Source organism: Pelmatolapia mariae, linkage group LG23, assembly GCF_036321145.2.
Source record: "Pelmatolapia mariae isolate MD_Pm_ZW linkage group LG23, Pm_UMD_F_2, whole genome shotgun sequence".
Lineage (NCBI taxonomy): Eukaryota > Metazoa > Chordata > Actinopteri > Cichliformes > Cichlidae > Pelmatolapia > Pelmatolapia mariae.
The window spans coordinates 28,360,357-28,379,822 of NC_086246.1; the positions used below are offsets into that span (position 1 = coordinate 28,360,357).

The window sequence follows — 19,466 nt, forward strand, 5'->3', positions numbered from 1 at the left end:
AGTTCAGCTAAAGCTTGATTCTAGCATAATTTAAGCCATTTAGGTTTACATTAAAGAAAGGTTTAAAACAAAGTTTTATTTGTATTTGAATGTGTTTTCTCCCCAAGTCTGTTTTAAATATACACATCCTTTTTGTTTACACTGTACACTCTATTTATGTATGCATTGGTCTACTGTTTTAGCTTTGCTTTCTCTCCCTCTTGCCTTTGAGCCCCTGCCTCCCCCTCTTCCTCAACGATCCAGTCACATGTTTTTGAGTCTAATTTTAGAAGTACTAAAGGTTTTATTGTCACTCCAAGAAAAGTCCAGGGGAAATTAACATTAGAAGACTCCCAGGCAGCCTCACATTTCCTCTGTTTCTTTTTCTCTGGTCTCCCTCTATCTGTCTTTGCACTCTTTCCCTTGCTCTCCCCATTTTTGAACTATAGTACAAACAGAGTGTCTTTAGCAGAGGCCAGATGACAAACGGGGAGAAAAGCCCAGCAGTAGGGGAATGGGCTTGTATAGGGCTTTGGCTGAGGATTTGGTGTTAAAATTAGCATGGCTGCTGCTGCTGCTGCATTAGCCTAGATAAGAGGGGGAAAGAGGGGGAAAGGGATGAGTGGTAGGGGAGGGGGGCAGAGCTAGGGTGAAGAGTGAGAAATTTGGGTAGCAATGACGCTGGGTGATAGATATGGGTAAAGAAAAGAAAAGAAGGCATACACTTTTATTTATTGTACTTTCTGTCCTGTTAAACTAGAGCTATAGTGTACTATATGTTCACAAGCACCTGGACAATTATAGTTATCTAAGAATCCTTGTTGTCCTTTACAGTTACCAGGAAGGGTTGCTATGCAGCACATTGCTAGAGGTTATTGTAACCAAAGGATTAGATGTGACAATAAGACTATGTGCTGTGCAATCGTCCAGATACATTGCTTTAAAATCAGCTAAAGAAAACTCTCAGGGAGGCCCTTTGAATGTCAAAGAATGAGACATTAGCAAACAAAAGACATAAAAAGTGCTAAACTTTGCTAAAGTGAAGCCATTTCTCTGTTTTAGAGACTTTGACAGAGCTGTTCATGCCTTCATTTCATCTCGCCTAGACTACTGTAATAATCTTTACTCTGGTGTTAGTTTGTCATCAGAGCTGTAAATGTCTACAGCTGGTCCAAAATGCTGCAGCACGGTTTCTAACTGGCACACGCAAGCGAGAACACATATCTCTCATACTGGTGCCAGTTAGTTTTAGAATTAATTTTAAGATTTTATTTATTTTTTTAAATGCATTGAATGGGTTAGCACCCTCATACCTTTCTGATCTTTTAAATTGGTACACTCCTGCAAGATCACTGAGGTCTGCGGATCAATTGCTCCTGGCTGTCCCGAGGTCCAGAGGAGATCGGGCCTTTGCTGTAACTGCTCCTAAACTGTGGAACAAACTGCCCCTTCACATCAGGACCTGCCCAACATTGGACACTTTTGAAACCCGTCTGAAAACCCAGTTTTACTCCTTGGCTTTTAAATCAGAATGAGTTTGTATTACTTTTATCTATCTTATATCTTACTCAAATCTTCTAATTTTATGATTCTTTTTCTTTTCTTTTATCATGTCTCCCTATGTTTTTATGTCTTTTGATTATCTTAATTGTACAGCACCTTGGTCAACATTTGTTGTTTTAAATGTGCTATATAAATAAATGTGACTTTGACTTTGACTAAAAATGGGGGGAAAAGGTCATATTAAGCAAAGTCATAAAGCAAGCCCTGCCGTCCTGTGTATTTTACCCTACATAGGACTTTGTTTTGTAAAATAAGCATCGTGTTGTAATCAGTAACACTTCAAACTAATGATTGGAATTCTACGCGTATCTTCAAAGTGTTTGCTGAGGTCATAAATCCATAAAGAAGAAGGTTTATTTCCTCCCATACCTATATACAACCTGTTTTCAAATAGAGGATTCGCCCCCTCCTGGTAGTTAAAAAGAATGCAGCTTCAAGGTTTCTGTGCAAAGGCTTAACCTTTCTGACCTGAAACTTCTGACCATCTTTCATAAAGAGTGTTTGCTTCAAACATGCAAAAAGACAAATTTGCATTAATAAATGAATAAAATTTGATTACAGACTGTTACTATTATGTGCCGGGGAGACTTGTACCACCTTGATTCAAGTGTGACCCATTAACAGTCTATAACATACATTAAAAGTCCAATTTATCACTGTTTAATCAACATTCTGTGTTCATTTCAATCACTTTGGCTTGCATTTGCTATTGATTTTTGCATCAACGTTTCACCTTTTGCCTGAAACATTAAGGTAGTGAAATGCAAACTGATGGATGGATGTTTGCTTCATGTGACCACTTGAGGGCAGCACCACAGCATGTTGGCATCAGGGATGGTGCTGACCTTATTTCAGTTTCAGTGCATTCAGCAGTACAGCGCTGCAATTCTAAACTCTCCACACCATCTAAGCACTTTAATTGTTTTCCAATACTGAGCACACATCCACAGTTGCTGCTTTCAGCTTCATTTTGTGATCTATGTGAAAGGAAACATCCATTAATCTCTTTACGGTTGTTAATGGTTTTTGCTCCTGTGGGTGTAAATCAACAACTGCACTTAATGCTGCCTCTTTTATTTCAGCGTGCCGGTTGTCCTGCCACAAGAAATGTGAAGTGAAGGTAAGACACGATCATCTCCGTCTTCTTTTGTTACTGATGAGACTGATGTCTTCATTGTGCATTCTAGTCTTTGTCACACCATATTACTGTATAGAAGTACACATATTTTTACTTATTGTACAAGCACATACAATGCACCACACATACAGCAGATAAACTGTGACCGTAGTCATTGCATCGGGAATAGCAGGAATTTAAAAGTTGCTTTTCTACACAGTTTTCCCCCCCTCTTGAAGCACTATTGCAAATGTTAAGCGAAGCCCATTTATGGTTTTTTTTCAGGCTGTTTAAATCAATTTTAGCACTGCATGGAAAAATGCACGGTCCGGCAAAAAAGCTTTAACCTGCCTGCCTCAGACTGCAGTGTGACGTCATCCAGAGCAGCGCACTGGCTAATAAACTTCATGCAAGTGCACATCCCCACTTAGATTTCTTTGTGAATGTGTGTGTGAATGGGTGGATGACTGAATGTAGTGTAAAGCGCTTTGGGGTCCTTAGGGACTAAGTAAAACGCTATACAAATACAGGCCATTTACCATTTACCATTTGTAATGGTGTGGGTTATAGTGCTTATACGGTCGTCTACGGAGGACCAAAACTGCTGAAATCATCAGCACAGGTTGAAAATTAATAATTGAATCCATGAAATACAAAATTACACAAAAGGCAAAAATAAATAAAGGAGTAGATAAATACAAAGACAAGAAGAAATATCAATTTGCCATATTTTGTAAATTAATACTAACATTTTTGTTTAGATTATTTTAGTGCATCTGATGGTTCAGTTATTTAAGTATTTAAGATTTTGGCTGTTTGATCCAACACAGAGAATAAAAAGAATCATGATTCTGATTACTTTTGAGTAGCATGTGACATGTCCTTACGCAAATAACTTTATCAGTTTAAATGTAATTTAAAACAATTTTATATACTTAAAAAAATCTTTTGAAAACATCGTCGCCTCATTTGTACTTGGCAGCTCTCTGTTTTTTGTGTGGTTTCGTTTCGTTTTCCCACAATTATTTTTCACTGTAAATGATCGCCCACTCAGATCAACCCCTAATTTCACTTCAATTACACCTCATCATTCAGAAACTGCTGATACTTACCAGCTATGCATGAAGCATTATTATTAGTATAGTGGCTTTATCTTGTACCATAATCAGCCATAACTATGCATTGCTAACAAAATAACTTTGACCATTTGGGGCATGGAGATCGGACCTCTCGGGGTATCCTGTATGAGGACTTTGGCATCACGGTCTTCAGCTCCTTTGGATTAGCGGTGGGGCCCTACTGGGATTGGATTTTGATAGTGCTATTGAATTGGGATCACAATTTCGGTATATTTGTTGTGTTCCTCGAGCTGTCACTGAGTATATTTTGAAGTGTCGTGAGGCGTATTGTCTTGCTTGGTGGTACATATCATCGTGACATCCACATGAATGCCAAAACCCAAGGTTTCCCAGCAGAACATTGTCTTATAACAAGATGATCAATTTTATTCACTTCACTTGTCAGTGGTTTTTAATATTGTGGTGGATCAGTGACTTCAAATACATGTGCAAAAAAAAAAAGAAAAAATTTTACAAAAGAAGAACTACTTGGGGGCAAATATGCCATGTAAGGCTTCATTTCTGCCTCTTGACTGACTTATTTCTACTTCCTCACAGTTCCACTCACCACATTTGATCCCAATCAGCGGTAACAAAAAATAAAGAAAAAAGTGGAGAGCAAATGAAAAGGAAGGAGCGGAGGAATGAGAAGCAAGGGAAAGGGTGGAGGGGAAGAGTGTAAAAAGGCTGTATACTTAGTGGTTTTAGTTGTGACTGGTGGGGAGAAATGTTGAAATGTCTCTCCTCTCCTTTATTTTCCTCTCCAGTTCATAACTCCTCTCCCCAAAAAACCTCCCCTCAAGCCATTCGTCTACCCAAATATTACTATAGGAACAAAAGTTATGTGTTCCCAAAACATCCCGGAGAAATCTGCCAAATACCTCTAAAACCGGGCAAAGTCATTTGTGGTGGCAATTTGGGGAATAATCAGGATAGCGTCATGAGTCATTCGTTCTGGTGGTGACAGACAGCCGACAGGAAATGTTTTGAGAAGAGAGTAGGTTTGCGTGTCAGAAGGGAAAGGACTGTAGATGGAGGGAAATTGTAAATCTGGATGAAAATTAGAGTTGCGTTAATGTGCAAATGCCAATATTGATTTACTTGGGAGCAAACATTTGTGTTGGCTTTATCCAGGGAAATGACCCTTGAACAAAAACAAACAGGACACAAATATGCCAGCGCCGTGCTCATTGTTTCAGGTTGTAAAAGTGCGGTTACGATTTGTGCAAATACGAATGTGAATTTAGGCAACGCTTTGGGCCGCCTCTTCCCTGACCTTGAGCAGTAAATTTGTCATGAAGCACAATGAGGTTTGTTGCCAGCAGTTTGCACCAGACATGAAGATAACTGCAGCGCTGCACTGATTTCATTTTATGTGTTTATTATTTTAATTCGCCACAGCTTCCCCTTTATATGCCAAACACTACCCAGGGCATTGAATGACAGTTGCTTGAATGTTTTAAGGGTTTTTCATTTGGGTTTATTAAGCATTTCTGTGTTTTTATAGTATTTTAATGGCACCTATAGTGATTTTTATGAGGGCGTGATGATGGTAATTGTTTTAACATATGCTATGAGATAATATTTGCATAATCTATTTTGGTGCCTGCTACATAGGACAAGAAGGACAAAAGTGTGCTGATTATATAATGACTTACAAGTTTAACAGTCCTTGTACCTGACCATTTATAGACAAATGTTTTTTGTTTGTTAAGGCGCTTAACACTGACCTGTGAATCACTGAAGCATAAAAAGGCTCCTAACCTAAGATATGAACCAGTGGTATGTCAAAAACCTGATATATGGTATGCAAGATATCCTTAAAAAGTGTTGAGGACAAGCAGAGGGCCAAAGAAGATGTGTCAGGTTTAAAAATACTATTTACAACAGATTAACAGTATTCGGAAAGCCGTGTGCTTAAGAAACAAGGAAAAATCCAGCAAAGACCTGATACAGGACCTGAGAGATTCATGTGGACCTTCAGCTGATCAGCTACTGTTCAATAAAGCCTCACCAGAAATGGTCTCAGTGGAAGGGTGGCCATCAGGAAGCAATTCTTAAAGGAGGGAAACTGGGAGAAAAGACTGAGCTATGACAGTTACACAAGAACTGTATTGAAAATGAGTGGCAAAAGATCTGATGGAGTGATTAATCCAAGTTTTTTTTTAATCTGTTCAAATCATTGTGTGTTTGGAGGAGATCAAGAGAGAAATACAATGAGTGTCTATAGCCATCTGTAAAACATGGTGGACTCTCTGATACGGTTTGGGCAGCATTTCAGTCAGTGGTGTTGGAGATCTTGTCAAAATTGATGAATTATGAACTCAGAAAAGTACCATCAGATTTTTGATCCACCGTACAATACCATCTGGAAAACATCAGATTGGAAACAGCTTTCTTTTTCAACACGACAATGATCCCAAACACACTGCCAATGCAGTAAAATCATACCTGGATAGAAAAACACACAGTGGAAAACCATCAGTCATGGATTGGCCTCCCCAGAGCCCGGACCTCAACATTATTGAAGCAGTGTGGGATTATGTTGACAGAGAACAGAACAGAAGGCAGAAACATCCAAAGAAGAGCTTTGAATGTCTTTCAAGGAGCCTGGAGAACTATTCCTGAAGACTACTTAAAGAAATGATGAGAAAGCTGCCTAAGAGAGTTCAGACTGTGCTGAAGAATAAAGATGGTCACACCAAATATTGACTTTCAAGCTAATTACAACTGTACAAACTCTGTTTTTGCCTTATATACTTTTTATCACAAAATATAAGGAAATGCATAGTACTGAAAATGTTTTGTCATTGGGCTCTTCCATAACGTCCATAAACCATTTTGCAAACACCGCTGTAATCTTGTTGTCAGTGAAACAATTAGCCTAATTCTGCTAAATGTTGAAAGTCAGTAACCACATGCAGTTCAGTCATTAACTTTTAAAGCTTATGAAAATGTCAGTATAAACATGCAAAAGACAGACATCCACTAATGTGCCTTGATGAAGGCAGCTAATAGTTTCTGGCTCCTTTTCATGTTCTGTTTTTCTTTCCGTTCTTTCTGTTTGACCGCAGTCATCTCGATGTGGATGTCTGTTATTAGAGCTCTGAGGATGCTCCACAGCACACAGAAGACAAACTCGACAGGCTTCTATCTGCCAGTATTGCACCTATGTTGATGAGGAGACTTGTTTGCACAGTGGCTGGCATTTTGCCTAAAGTCTGTCAGGACACCTAGGCTGAGTGTTGGAAACAGAGGCTCTCTGTTAGACAGGAGACTCCTGTGTTGATTCCTCATACCTCTCTCTCTCTCTTTCAAGCTGAGCATCAGATAAACAATGTTTAAGAATTTTAAATAGATATTAATTTGGAGTAGTGTTTGTGACCACCTGATAAATGAGAGTATTAATAATAATAATAATAATAATAATAGTATAGCACTTTGAAAAACAGTTACAAAGTTCTGCACTGTTTATCTTTATTGTCACTGAAAACAAATTAGTGCATCCAAACACTTGATACACTTGAAAACAACAAACTTACTTTCCATGGCTCTATCACTTGTTGTTTGTTTATTTATTTTTGGTTACCTGGCACTTTTTGCCGTTCTTGTGTGCTTTGCCACTTTCTGCTCTTGGGACTGTACATATCCCACTATTGTCACCACTTATTCAGAAGTTTTTAAAAAAGCCGTTGCGAGGTCATAATTTGTGAAGTTGCAAAAAATGTGTTAAGCAAAATGTAAAAGAGTAATAATAAGAATAAATATAAATACAGTGGAACCCCAACTTACGAATACCCCATTTAACAAAAAATTCAAGTTACGAAGGCACTTAACGGCAATATTTCTGCCCGTGTTACGGCAAAATGCCCGTGTAACGAAATCCGCTGGCTCTGATTGGCTGAGCCCAGAATGCCTACAATGCCCACAATGCCTTCTGAATCATGTGACAACCCCCTTGGCTTTAGTACTTGCGCTTCGCTGTTCCACTTGAACGATGTATTGTTGTTGCAGTTAGCAATTAGCCTATAGCCTATCGTTCACTCAAAAGGCGCGATGGGTGCTTCGACTTACGAAAATTTTTGACTTACGAAAGACCCTCGGGAACGAATTAATTTCGTAAGTTGGGGTTCCACTGTAAATACATCCCATTAGTTTTAGACAAATAGGTGGTTGACACTTGATTAGCCATTGCTGTGGACCTTTCTTTGGAGTGGGGCATAATATCAGTACAGCAATATATCCTATATCACTTCCTTACATTAGCGATAAAGTTGCACCAAATTTCATTTTTTAAGACATACATGCAATACTTTACTAGTAATGTAAATTATTTTGTATAGAAGTAACACCTGACGTGCTTAATCGCTTTTAGGAGTATTTTATTTGTCATTAGCTGTACACATATAAGGTTATATCCCATGATCACGGGATCATAATACCACCATACTATCAATGTATTATGAAAATGTCATACTTTAAGTAACTCTGTGATTCCTGCCCCTACTTGCCGAAATATACACGAAATTTCCAAAGCCTTTATTTTTTTTAATCTTTATCAAACTAGAAGTCAAAGTATGTCATAAATTTTAAAATATTGTCTATCTCATGCTAGTATCAGTATTTTAATCTATTTGTTTATTCTGGGTTTTAAGATTCACCTCACAAAAGAAATTGAGATTCATCAGATCGGGCCAAACCTCTGTTGTGTGTCTTTGGTGAATTGTAGCCTCAGTTTCCTGTTCTTGGAAGGAGCAGTCATTGTGTTGTGCATTCAGAGATGCTCTTCTGTATTCCTCAATTATGACGAGTGGCCATTTAAAAGTACTGTTGCCTCACTGTCAGTTCAAAGGAGTCTGGCTCTGATCTGTGGCATCAACAAGGCAATTTTGCACAGAGAACTCACCTGATATTTTCTCTTTTTCAGATCGTTCTCTGTAAAACGTAGAGATGGTTGTGTGGGAAAATCAGTAGATCAGGAGAGTCCACAAATACTCAGTCCAGACCATCTGGCACTAACAACCATGTTACGTTCAAAGTCACCTTTCCTCCCCATTCTGATTCACAAGGTTCACCGGGTGGTCCTGACTGTGTCTACATGCCTACACATATGTTGCAGCCATGTGACGTGCTAATTAGATATTTGAATTACCGACCAGTTGAACAGGTGTACCTAATAAATTGTCTACTGTGTGGACTTAAACTATATTTATGGAAGTAGTATGTACCTATGTTTCAAGGACGTGCCAGCCTGCTACTACTGCATTTCCAACGTTTTTAAAGTACTTTTTCAGTTGGCTTAATTCCTTTAGGATGTAAATCACTGCCTCTCAGTTCAGTCTGGCATCAGTGCAACAGAATTATGCAAACAGATCCACCCAGTAGCATATCATCTCTCCGCTTGAGTACATGCGTGTTTGTCTTGTTTTGATGACTGGACAGCACAGCATCTGTAAGCTCTCTGTTCTCGCTCACCCTCCATGGAAACAAGCCCTCATTATTCCTCATGATTTATCCCTGCCATGTCTTGGAGGAGCTTCCTGGAATGCTCTTGCAGTGGTTTGTGCTGTTCGATGGGCTGGCGGGTTGGAAGACACAGGGCGAGGTTTGGCAGGGAAAGGTAGTGGCAGAGAGGAATGATGGGAAGGGGTTGGACGAGGAAAGTACAAGAAGTTTGAATATTTCTCATATAAACAACAATGTTGGAGAGTGCTTTATAAAATTCTGTTTACCCATTTGTGTCTTTTTTCTGTACTAAATTTATGTGGTCCTGTCTGACATATTTACTGCTGCAATTCTACCTAAGCTGCAAGACAAATTTGTTTGAAAAACCTTGAAGTACTAGGAAATCTCTGGTTTGTCAAGCCGTAAAACATTCAAAATATGCACAGAAAGATAATCTCTATAAACAGATATCTGCATGTGAACATGCACATTCTGTAGGCTAGGAACAAACTTTTTGGTATCGGAACCTTTATGGTCTGCTTATAATCTGAGTTGATTGGCCAATCTTTGACATCAGTCAGTGTGAAGTAAAAAGGAGTATTGTGTTTGCTGAAATGCCAAAAGGTAGCTGACTAGCTTTTGATTAGCATCGTCTATTAGCGTTATTTAATTTAGCTGCCTTTGTAAATAGTGACCAGAAAATGGGATTTGAATTCTTGGCCCAGATAGCTGCAAAGTCCACCAAAACTGCTGAAAAATAATAGTCTGAATCATTTGACTAGCTGATGGATTTCTAAATTGGCAGAAAGGGAATTCCATTGTGTTAGGGTTGCTAAGCATCAAACTACAGGCACAGTATAGCTATAGAGTCAACGCCAAACTGTGGCTGTCATGTTTCTGACTTCCCCAAATGTCATAAAAGTCTTGAAATAGTGCCATTAGTCCTTGTGGTTTTAAGGTAAACTCTATTTCAAAAAGGCTTTTCAATTGGAGCTGCACAGTAGTGTGATGGCTAGCACTGTTCTGTTCCACCAGCCAACTGGGGCCGATCTGGTGTGGAGTCGGAAGACATGGTGATTCTAACTTGGCTGTAGGTTTCAATGTAGACTGTGAACGAACAGTGTTTCTTTTTGACTCACCTTCTGTCACTCACTATTTTGTATTATGCAAACTATTGTATTTAATTGTTAGCAACTATCAAACTCCCTGAACCTGGTTCTGCTGGAAGTTTCTTCTTGTTAAAAGGGAGATTTTCCTTCCCACTGTTGCCAAGTGCTTGTTCATAGGGTTTTTTCTGACTGTATATTATTGTTGGGTCTTTACCTTACAATATAAAGCACATTGAGGAGATTCTTGTGAATTGTTGCTATATGAATAAAACGGAATTGAAGTGAACTAGATAAGCAGAGGAAAATAGATGGATGGACTAATATGTTGCCTTAAATTTACAGAATATGGGCAAGACTACAGATGTCATATATGTAAATGAGACTAGAAAAAGAAAAAAAGCCCACCTAAAGTTAAGTTGTTTTGGGGGATATTGTTTGTTAGCAAACATTAAATCAAGAATATTATCTCAATATTATAGAGATATTATTCTGAGGACAGTTTTCTGCTGCTACTACAGTTACTCTACATGTATCTTGATACATGCTCAATCATCCAGGTAAAGATCCAAAAAGATGATTCTGTTTATCTGGATGTAGCGTTTTATCCCACTGAAAATGCTACGCTACTTTTTGGGATACTCTGCAGGTAGAGACAATCTCTAACCGCCACCATCCAGCCTGTCCATGCCAGGCAATACCAAGTTTTTATTGTTCACTTATCGCTGCTATCAGCTGAAGCTGAACAATGTGCTCTAGCAATCAGGCTTTTCCACTTCCTGTAGTTGTAGATGTTCACAGATTCTGGAGCTGCAGCAAGGGTAAAACAGAATGTCGAGGAAGTGAGTCATGATTGCATTCAAAGAATAAAATAATGAGGCCATTTTAAAACCAAACAAGCATATTCTGGTTCATGTATTCATCTTTTGTCACTAGTTTCTCAGCCACATATGCCCTATTTATAATTTTTCATTTATTCTGTCTCAAATAGGGTGAGAAGAAGACACTTGGCTTTTGGTTAACAGGCCCAAGCTTTGAAAGTGCAGCCTTGTCTTAAAGCTGCTCAGGTTTGGCAGAAGATCTGGCAATCCAGTCTCTATTTTTAGGAACTCTAATCTCTCCTTTGTCATGTGAAAGAAAATCTTGGGGATATTACTGCTGTGAGGAGACTTCGACAGTCCCATTTCATCTCTTCTGGCAAGAAATCCATGTCAGTCAGCCTGAGCTTACATAACATAGGCAGCATTTCAGAGCAAAACTTTAAACTGATATCAGAAAGCTCTCGGGATCTTTATCCGCAACAGAAGGATACTTTTACTTAGACAAAAAACCAATGTCCTTTAAGCACAGTTTGCAGGAGTCTATGGATGTGCATTCCTACCTCAGTTAAGCCTAACAAAAGCTAAGCTGGGTCTCCTCCAGTGAAGAGTTTTGAGGTCAAGGGTTTTTGAGGTCTGAGCTTATAATCCTGGCATCCAAACATTTTAATCCACATCCTAACATGTGTGGATGTGTGAAAACTGGGAGAGTCCTGTAATTAGACCTCTGGCAAATGACATGGTCTATAAAATGCAACACAGAAGCTCTTTAATGTCATAAGATGCATGGTTAGAACCCCGTTTTATCACCTCCTGTAAAACTTGGCGCTATTTATGTAACTTAGAAAGTGTGTGTTTGTCAGCAGTTCAGAAATTCAGATCGACTCATGGAAACACTCTTGCTTCTCTGTAAACTTTGGCTACATTTGCATAGAACCACTAAAACCATTTCAGTTTAACTACATTTGCATTAGCTAATACCTACCGTGTAACCTTTGTAGCTACACTGACTAACAGCTAGACAGTAGCCAGGCATAAAAGAGCCACAGGGTTAGCATTCTTGCTAATTTAAATATTTATTTTATCCACAAACATGGAAACATTTCCTCCAAATTAAGCCCCATTATGCTTGCACATGCAACCTGTGACACAACACAGAACCATAAAATGTAATACTTGCTCTTGAAGGGTCCATAACTCGCTGTAGTCTTCTTCTAAATAAATGCTAAGAAATATGCACCAATGGAAAAACAGGAGAAGAGGTAATGGGGGAATAGGAAACAAATACAAACAGGTTTTTTACAGGAAGTTTCACCTTTTCCTATTGTTTCAGCTTACTTCCTTTGCTTCTGTATTAATTGTTTGCAAAAATAATTATAGAGAGGGAACTTCTCATTCAATTTGTATATGGCCCAGCTGTGCTCCACACACAAGACTACAATAACTGTGAAGCATACAACCAAACAAAATGACACCAAGTTTGTTTCATCAGGGCTCGCAAAATCGCTAGCCCGACATCCCGGGGCTAGCGATTTTTCCAGTCGGGCTACCAGAATCTATCCCTGCCCTGCCCGTCGGGCTATCATAGGAAGGAAAAATATATGTCAATGCTTTTGCATTCTTTCGGAAATGTAGCTGGGTAAATATGTCATTGGCATCGGTGAACCACTGCCAATATGTGACTAGGGCTGCTCAATTAATCGAATTTTAATCTAAATTACGATCTGGGCTTTCAACGATCATTAAAAATGACTGAGCCGATTATTAGCACCTCCCTCGTGCTTTACTCTCGCGCTGCTCCGTGTGGCAAATCGAGCGCACCCCTCTGGGTTTCGAATACGCGGCACAACAATTAAGAGGAGCTAACAGAGGGAAGCTCGGAAAGCTAAGCAGAAGTTATTTGGAGAGGAGAGTGACTGCCGTTGGCTGAAAAGAGAGGTAAAAAAAACCCTTCAGTGGTGTGGAAACATTATGGGTTCGCGGAGTCAGACGTGGATCAAGTAGACATAGTGTGTAAACTTTGGTGTTGTAGCTGCACCACAGAGCGACATGGCAAAGTTCACTAAACATAGATGTTTACATTTTATTTTTTATATTGCAAACATTTGCACTGTTATCAGTATTTGCACACTATTTTATACTATTTTTTGACAATCTTTAAAGCCATTATTCAATACATTTTTATTTTTAAATAAATATCATCAAATAATCGAGATCTCAATTTCAGTGAAAATAATCGTGATTATCATTTTTGCCATAATCGAGCAGCCCTATATGTGACATATTGAAATCACATTGGAATTTGCGCTTGTTTTTTGCTTTCACTTTGCAATCGCGCGAACTGTGTATAGAGAGCGACAATACTGATTGGTGAGTGACGATAATTTGCGCACCAATTCCTCTGACATCGTCTTATCAATCGTTAGTTTACTATGCAAACATGACAAGTGAAATCTCCCGCAGCAAGCTTAAACATGTGAGAGGTTGATCGCGCAGAGAATCGCTGAGCGTTATGTGAGTGCGTGTGTAAAGGCAGCAGGATATATATTTTAGTTCTGCTGAGCCAAATAAGACCGGTCAGTGTGAAGAAGTGACAGCCAAAGAAAAGCTTACCACAAAACGGAAAAGTTATGACAAATCAGACTATAAGGCAAAAAGAAAGTGCAGCTTTATGGTTTCATGGACAAAAGAATTTCTGTGGCTGGAATATGACAAGCTAAATAACCAGGGGTGCACATAAGTGGTCCGCAGGTGCGCATTCGCTGTCAAAATAAAATACGCGCACAAGATAAGAAGTTGCAACGCGTGTTTGCGTCCATAAGATTTTCTGGAGGAGGACAGACATTTGTTTAGAACTCTTAAAGATGTCGAAGAAGCTCCTTTAAGCAATTACTTCGGTGTTCCTCCACCTCCAAAGAAATGTCAGATGGAGTCCGAACCACAAAAGAAGCGCGTATTCTAGGAAAAGTGGTTGCAGGAGGTGAGCTGGCTTTAAACAAATGATGAACGCACAGAAATGTGGTGCAGAATGTGCCATGAAAATCCCACTCTAGCGGACAAAAACAGTGCCGTTTATATGGACGCAAACGCGCGTTGCAACTTCTTATCTGGTGCGCGTCTTTTATTGTGACAGCGAATGCGCACATGCGGACCACTCATGTGCACCCGTGTAAATAACATAATGTTCTGCCGGGTGTGTTGTTGGTTTCCCTCGATTTCTGAGTCGACAAGTGTCTTTGTTACTGGGACCAGTAATTTTAAGAAAGGCCCCCATTAGAACCCATGAGAAATGCAAGAAATGGATTATTGCTCAGTCTGCAAATAACATACTAAAAATCAACCTGAAAAATCTGTTTAGAACAGCCTACTATGTTGCAAAGAGTGAACTACCACTGGCAAAATTTAGCAGTCTTTGCAAACTTCAAAAAGCAAATGGCCTAGATCTTGGTTCCACTTGCCTCTTACCTGTGATTTCAGTGGAAATTTCAAATTCAGGATCTGACACAGACTGATTCCTGTTGTACAGTTCTTACAAGTTCATAGAAATTTCTGTTCAATTACAACCAAGTATTTGAGTTGATGATTGTAATTTTTATACAATATTGTAATTTGTGTTTCAACAATTTTTTGATTAATGTTTTGTTTCCGTTACAATATTATACATTAAAGTATAATATTGTAACGGAAACAAAACAGGAAACAAAACATAAAAAAAATTACTCCCTTTTTTATTCGGGCTACTTAAATTTTTTTTGGGCTACCAAAAGCTGAAGAGTCCCTGCCCGAAGGGCTACCAGGGATTTTGAAATTTTGCGAGCCCTGTTCATGTTTGTTAAAACTTTAAAATGCTTCAAAATTATGTCTCTGAAAGTCACAAATGATCAGCTACATGCTAAATGGTGTGGCCTTACTCCTGAGAAGTATTCCTGAAAGCCACTGCTTACAAACGCTAGTTTTCCTGGGCTTGTAAGAAGCATGTTTTTGCAATTCTTCTTATTATGTGGAGTATTTTATGTCTTTGTTTCATAGAAATACATAACTAATGAAAGAACACTATAAAAAAGATCTCGGCTCAGATTCATAAAGAAGATAGGATGTCACCATATATTTGATCTAAACCTAATACAGAGTGATGTAACAGTTTGGCCACAAGTTCAGTCGATTTCAGTTGCCACTGCAGACCAAATCTGTTAGTTTTACTAGCACTGGCGAACAGCAGCTAACAGAAGTTATCAGTAAGTAAAAGTAACACAAACAGTGCTGTACATTGCAATGCTTAGCAATGCTTAGCTTAGGTGAGCTAAGCATTGCTTAGCTCACCTAAGCAATGCTGCCATGAATCAGAAGTGAGCTTCTCTGACTCACTGACCAGGGTCAGACTGCTTTCACAAAGTTTTACAGCCTCTTGCACAGCAAATAAAAGGTGGACACTTCTCATCCAGCATTGACAGCTGAGGTAAACAGCAGATTGACAACTTTCCACAAAAAGGCGAATCCAAATCTGATTCAAGCAGTAGTAGAAACATGCTGGTCGGTGTTATGGGGTACAGTCTAAATTTAATATTTTTGATCTCTCTTGGCTGAGTAAAGCATGTTTGTCCTATAGCATCCACTGCAGGTAGGATTAAGCGCCTGAACTGGGAGGGGTGAGGAGACAGAACTCAATTGTAATCTACTGAACTCAAACAGCGACCATGCATAAGCACAAGAAAATGGATGGATAGATGGATGCTGAAAGCTATGAATTCTGTCTCTTTTAACAGACTCCAAACAAGCTTTATTTTGATCTTAACTACATGGCTATATGTAGATGTTCCATTACTTCATCTTGCAAAGCTGCGATGCCACTGTGTAGACAAAAGCTTTCCAAAGAAAGACATTTCAAAAGTATTCAAAAGCAACTTTGTCGTTCTTCGCACTAAATCAACCTGTCTCCAAGATCACATTTTTCCTTGACACAAACACTCATGCACTGATGTACAAGGTGAAAAAGGATATATCAGCTATTGCACTAACGCTGGTAATAAGTGACCTCAAATTCACTTTTTCAAATTTAGCACAGAACAGCCTTTCATGGCTCCTTTTAGTGGTGTTGTTGTACAGGCTTTTTCCTTCTAAGGTTCTCCTCTTTTATCTGCTTTATCTCCCAAAAGGGAGAAAGTGGAGCAAGACCAAAAACACAGTAAGACGTGCACAGAAGCAGGGATGAGGAGCGTACAAGAATGTTGGTATGGAAAAGAGAGCATCCAGCCAAGCATGAAAGTGAGAGAGAGACAGAGAGGTAGCAGAGGTGAGGCAGAGAGAAAGTGATGAGACACACACATGCACAAAGTTGCCAGAGCCAAGCCTCCTCATTCCTCAGCAGCCCTCACAGAAGCTACTCTGTTTCCCTGGTGCAAACGCGTCACATCAAAGAGCCATCACAGCACGTCTCCATAGCAACACCCTTCAGCAGTATAGATGCAGCGCAGTAGTTGGGAGATAGCGTTGGCAGACAAATGGTACGGACGGTCTAATAACCGGGCGCTAGCAGATGACTGATGGCCCTATTTACCATTCCTTGTCTGGAGGTCAAGAGCTAAGTTCATCCCATGAGCTTGAAACCCCGAAGGAGTCAGCCAAATATTTTTCTACAAGTATTTTAGAACAGAAGGATCTTGAGATGGCCTGTTTGTTGACCTTATGTTTCTTTGCTCTGGAGTCAGTGTGCATGTCTGCGCATTTTTATAGGCAAAAGTACAACTGTAGCTTTTCTTCAAGTCACAGTGAAAAATGTTCTGTTTGCATACTATTTGTGCATTTTCACGCAGCATGATGGTGCAGTGGTTAGCACTGTTGCCTTTGAAACAACCGGCTGGCCAGGCGCCTTGCCATGGAGTTTGCATGTTCTCCCGGGGCTTCCGTGGGTTCTCCTCAGGTACTCTCAGCGTTCACCCACAGTCCGTGCATGGGTTAGATTAATTTGCAATTCTAAAGTGACTGTAGATGTGAAAGTGAGCGTGATCTGTCTCTCTGTGTTAGCCCTGTCTTGTACCCATAACCTGTCCAGGTTGTATTCTGCCTTTTGCCCTACAACAAATTCTGAATTGGACAAGTCAAAGAAAATAAAACAAAAGTATATTCAAATTAAACATGTAAGCTCCGTCTGTTTTACAGAGCAAAGGGTTACTACTTCAGTACTGCACACATTGACCTCAAAATAGTCAGTTGTCATGTTTCTTAGAAAATCTGGACCCAAAATGCATGTCTTTCATCCTGTCTTCCTTCTCTCACCCCAACCGGTCGCAGCAGATGGCCGCCCCTCCCTGAGCCTGGTTCTGCTGGAGGTTTCTTCCTGTTAAAAGGGAGCTTTTCCTTCCCACTGTCGCCAAAGTGCTTGCTCATAGGGGGTCAAATGATTGTTGGGTTTTTCTCTGTATCTATTATTGTACGATCTGCTGTACAATATAAAGCGCCTTGAGGTGACTGCTGTTGTGATTTGGCGCTATATAAATAAAATTGATTTCAATTGAATTGAAAATGTAGACTTGAAGGCAAACTTAATAAACAATAAACTAACTTTTATTTAGGCATGGGAAAAATCCCAAACAGCAGAAACAGAAACTCTAGTGATGAATAAAGCATTCAGGCAGACACACAGTGCAATCAGTGCAACAGAACAAGGTACTGCGAAAAACCGAGGGTTCAATGCACACAATGTAATTAGAGAGGACACAGCTCCTCCCTAATTACACAAGACACAGCTGGTGAAAACATGACACAGGTGAACAAAGTCGTACGGTTACGGTGTAACCTTGGTTCTCTTAGTGAGAGACTATCTCTCCACACTGTTACATATTCCATATGTACGGGGTACGACCCCCCTTGGTCGTGGCGTGTGGATATTTCTTTAAGACACTTCGGCACGCCCGGCTACGCCCCACAGCTCACGTATAAAACAGCTGTGCAGACGTGACACCGGTAGTTAGTTTGATCGGAACGCGTCTCCGAGCGGCCTGATGGTGGAGAGATAGTCTCTCACTAAGAGAACCAAGGTTACACCGTAACCGTACGTTCTCTAGCATATTGAGACTATCTCTCCACACCGTTACATATTCCATATGTACGGGGTATCTCTGTAAGACAGTGACAACGCACCAATAGAGACACCACCCTGGTCAGGGCTTCGCAATGCGAAGGCCGAGCAAGGGGGCGGAGGCAGCAGTCTGCAGACGCCAGACTGGCCTGAACCAGTCATGCAGGACGCAGGACCGCAAGTGATCGGCCGCTCAAGGTCAGCTCGGGAACCGCGAGGCAGACCGCCAGGGCACGCAGCACACCGAGCTGCCAAGTAGCATCCCGCTGGTCGCGTAGGCCTACGACATGCGGGCAATGCCAGACAGAGAGTCGGCGCTACAGGCTGGAGAACTCTCACTCGCCACAGCGAGGTCCGACTGGCGTGTAAGCCGGCGAAGCGGGCAACACGCCAGGGGAACACAGCCAGCAACTGCAGGTGAAGCTTGGGATGTGACCCGTCCATCCTCAAAGCCGAAGCCGCCCCGAGCTGTAGACAGACAGGGAGGGGGGGCTGGCAGCCTAACCTGTGTAAGTGGAGGGCTGAGCAAGGCGATGACCCGAAGGTCCACCCCCAGCACCGTCACCACGTGCTTGTCCGCAGACAGAAGAGCCTCAAGAGTGAACTTGCAACGAGACACTCGAGGTCAGACACAAAGTCCCAGCTACTGGGTGTCCCCGTGCTGGCCGTGTAAGTCCGTGACACACAGGCAAGCACCAACAGGGAGCCAAAGTGCAAGCTGGGGACCTCTCACTCACTGGCTGAAATGTCAGACACAACAAGGTCCGACAAGCGCAACCCACGGCACGCGGTTGGAGCAACGGAATGCCAGAAGCACGGGCGGTCGGCTAGGACGAGCCCGTGCGTACGCTCCCCAAGGATCTCCAGCTGGAGCGTTCAGCTTCTGCCCAGGGCCCGAACCTGGAATCCCAGGACCAGAGAGAGGAGAGGAAGCGTAGCTCACTGCGCCGCTGAGAGGGGACCCTATTGGGTGCGCAACCCTGCAAGAAGTGGGCAACGCCAGACAGGGAGCCAGCGCCGCAGGCTGGGGAACACTCACTCGCTGGCTAAGGCATCAGACACAGCGAGGACCGACCGGTGGGCAAGCCGGCGAATGCGGCAATACGCCAAGGGAACACAGCCTGCAGCCGTAGCAGCCTATATGCCAGACAGAGACTGGTTAAAGGAGGCTGGAGAACACACATTCGCTGGCTGACGTATCAGACACAGCGAGGCCCGACTGGTGTGTAAGCCTCTCCAGCGGCT

General features: G+C 41.0%; 1 protein-coding gene across 3 annotated transcripts in view; it reads left to right on the plus strand.

Annotated features, from left to right (window-relative positions):
* The window catches only part of tns1a (tensin 1a), a 119,327-nt gene that overhangs the window by 28,622 nt on the left and 71,239 nt on the right, over positions 1 to 19,466 (plus strand). For all 3 annotated transcript variants that reach the window (XM_063465880.1, XM_063465877.1, XM_063465879.1), the window contains exon 3: positions 2,625 to 2,662. In XM_063465880.1, coding sequence (XP_063321950.1) covers positions 2,625 to 2,662 — 38 coding nt within the window. The remainder of the gene's footprint in view (positions 1 to 2,624; positions 2,663 to 19,466) is intronic.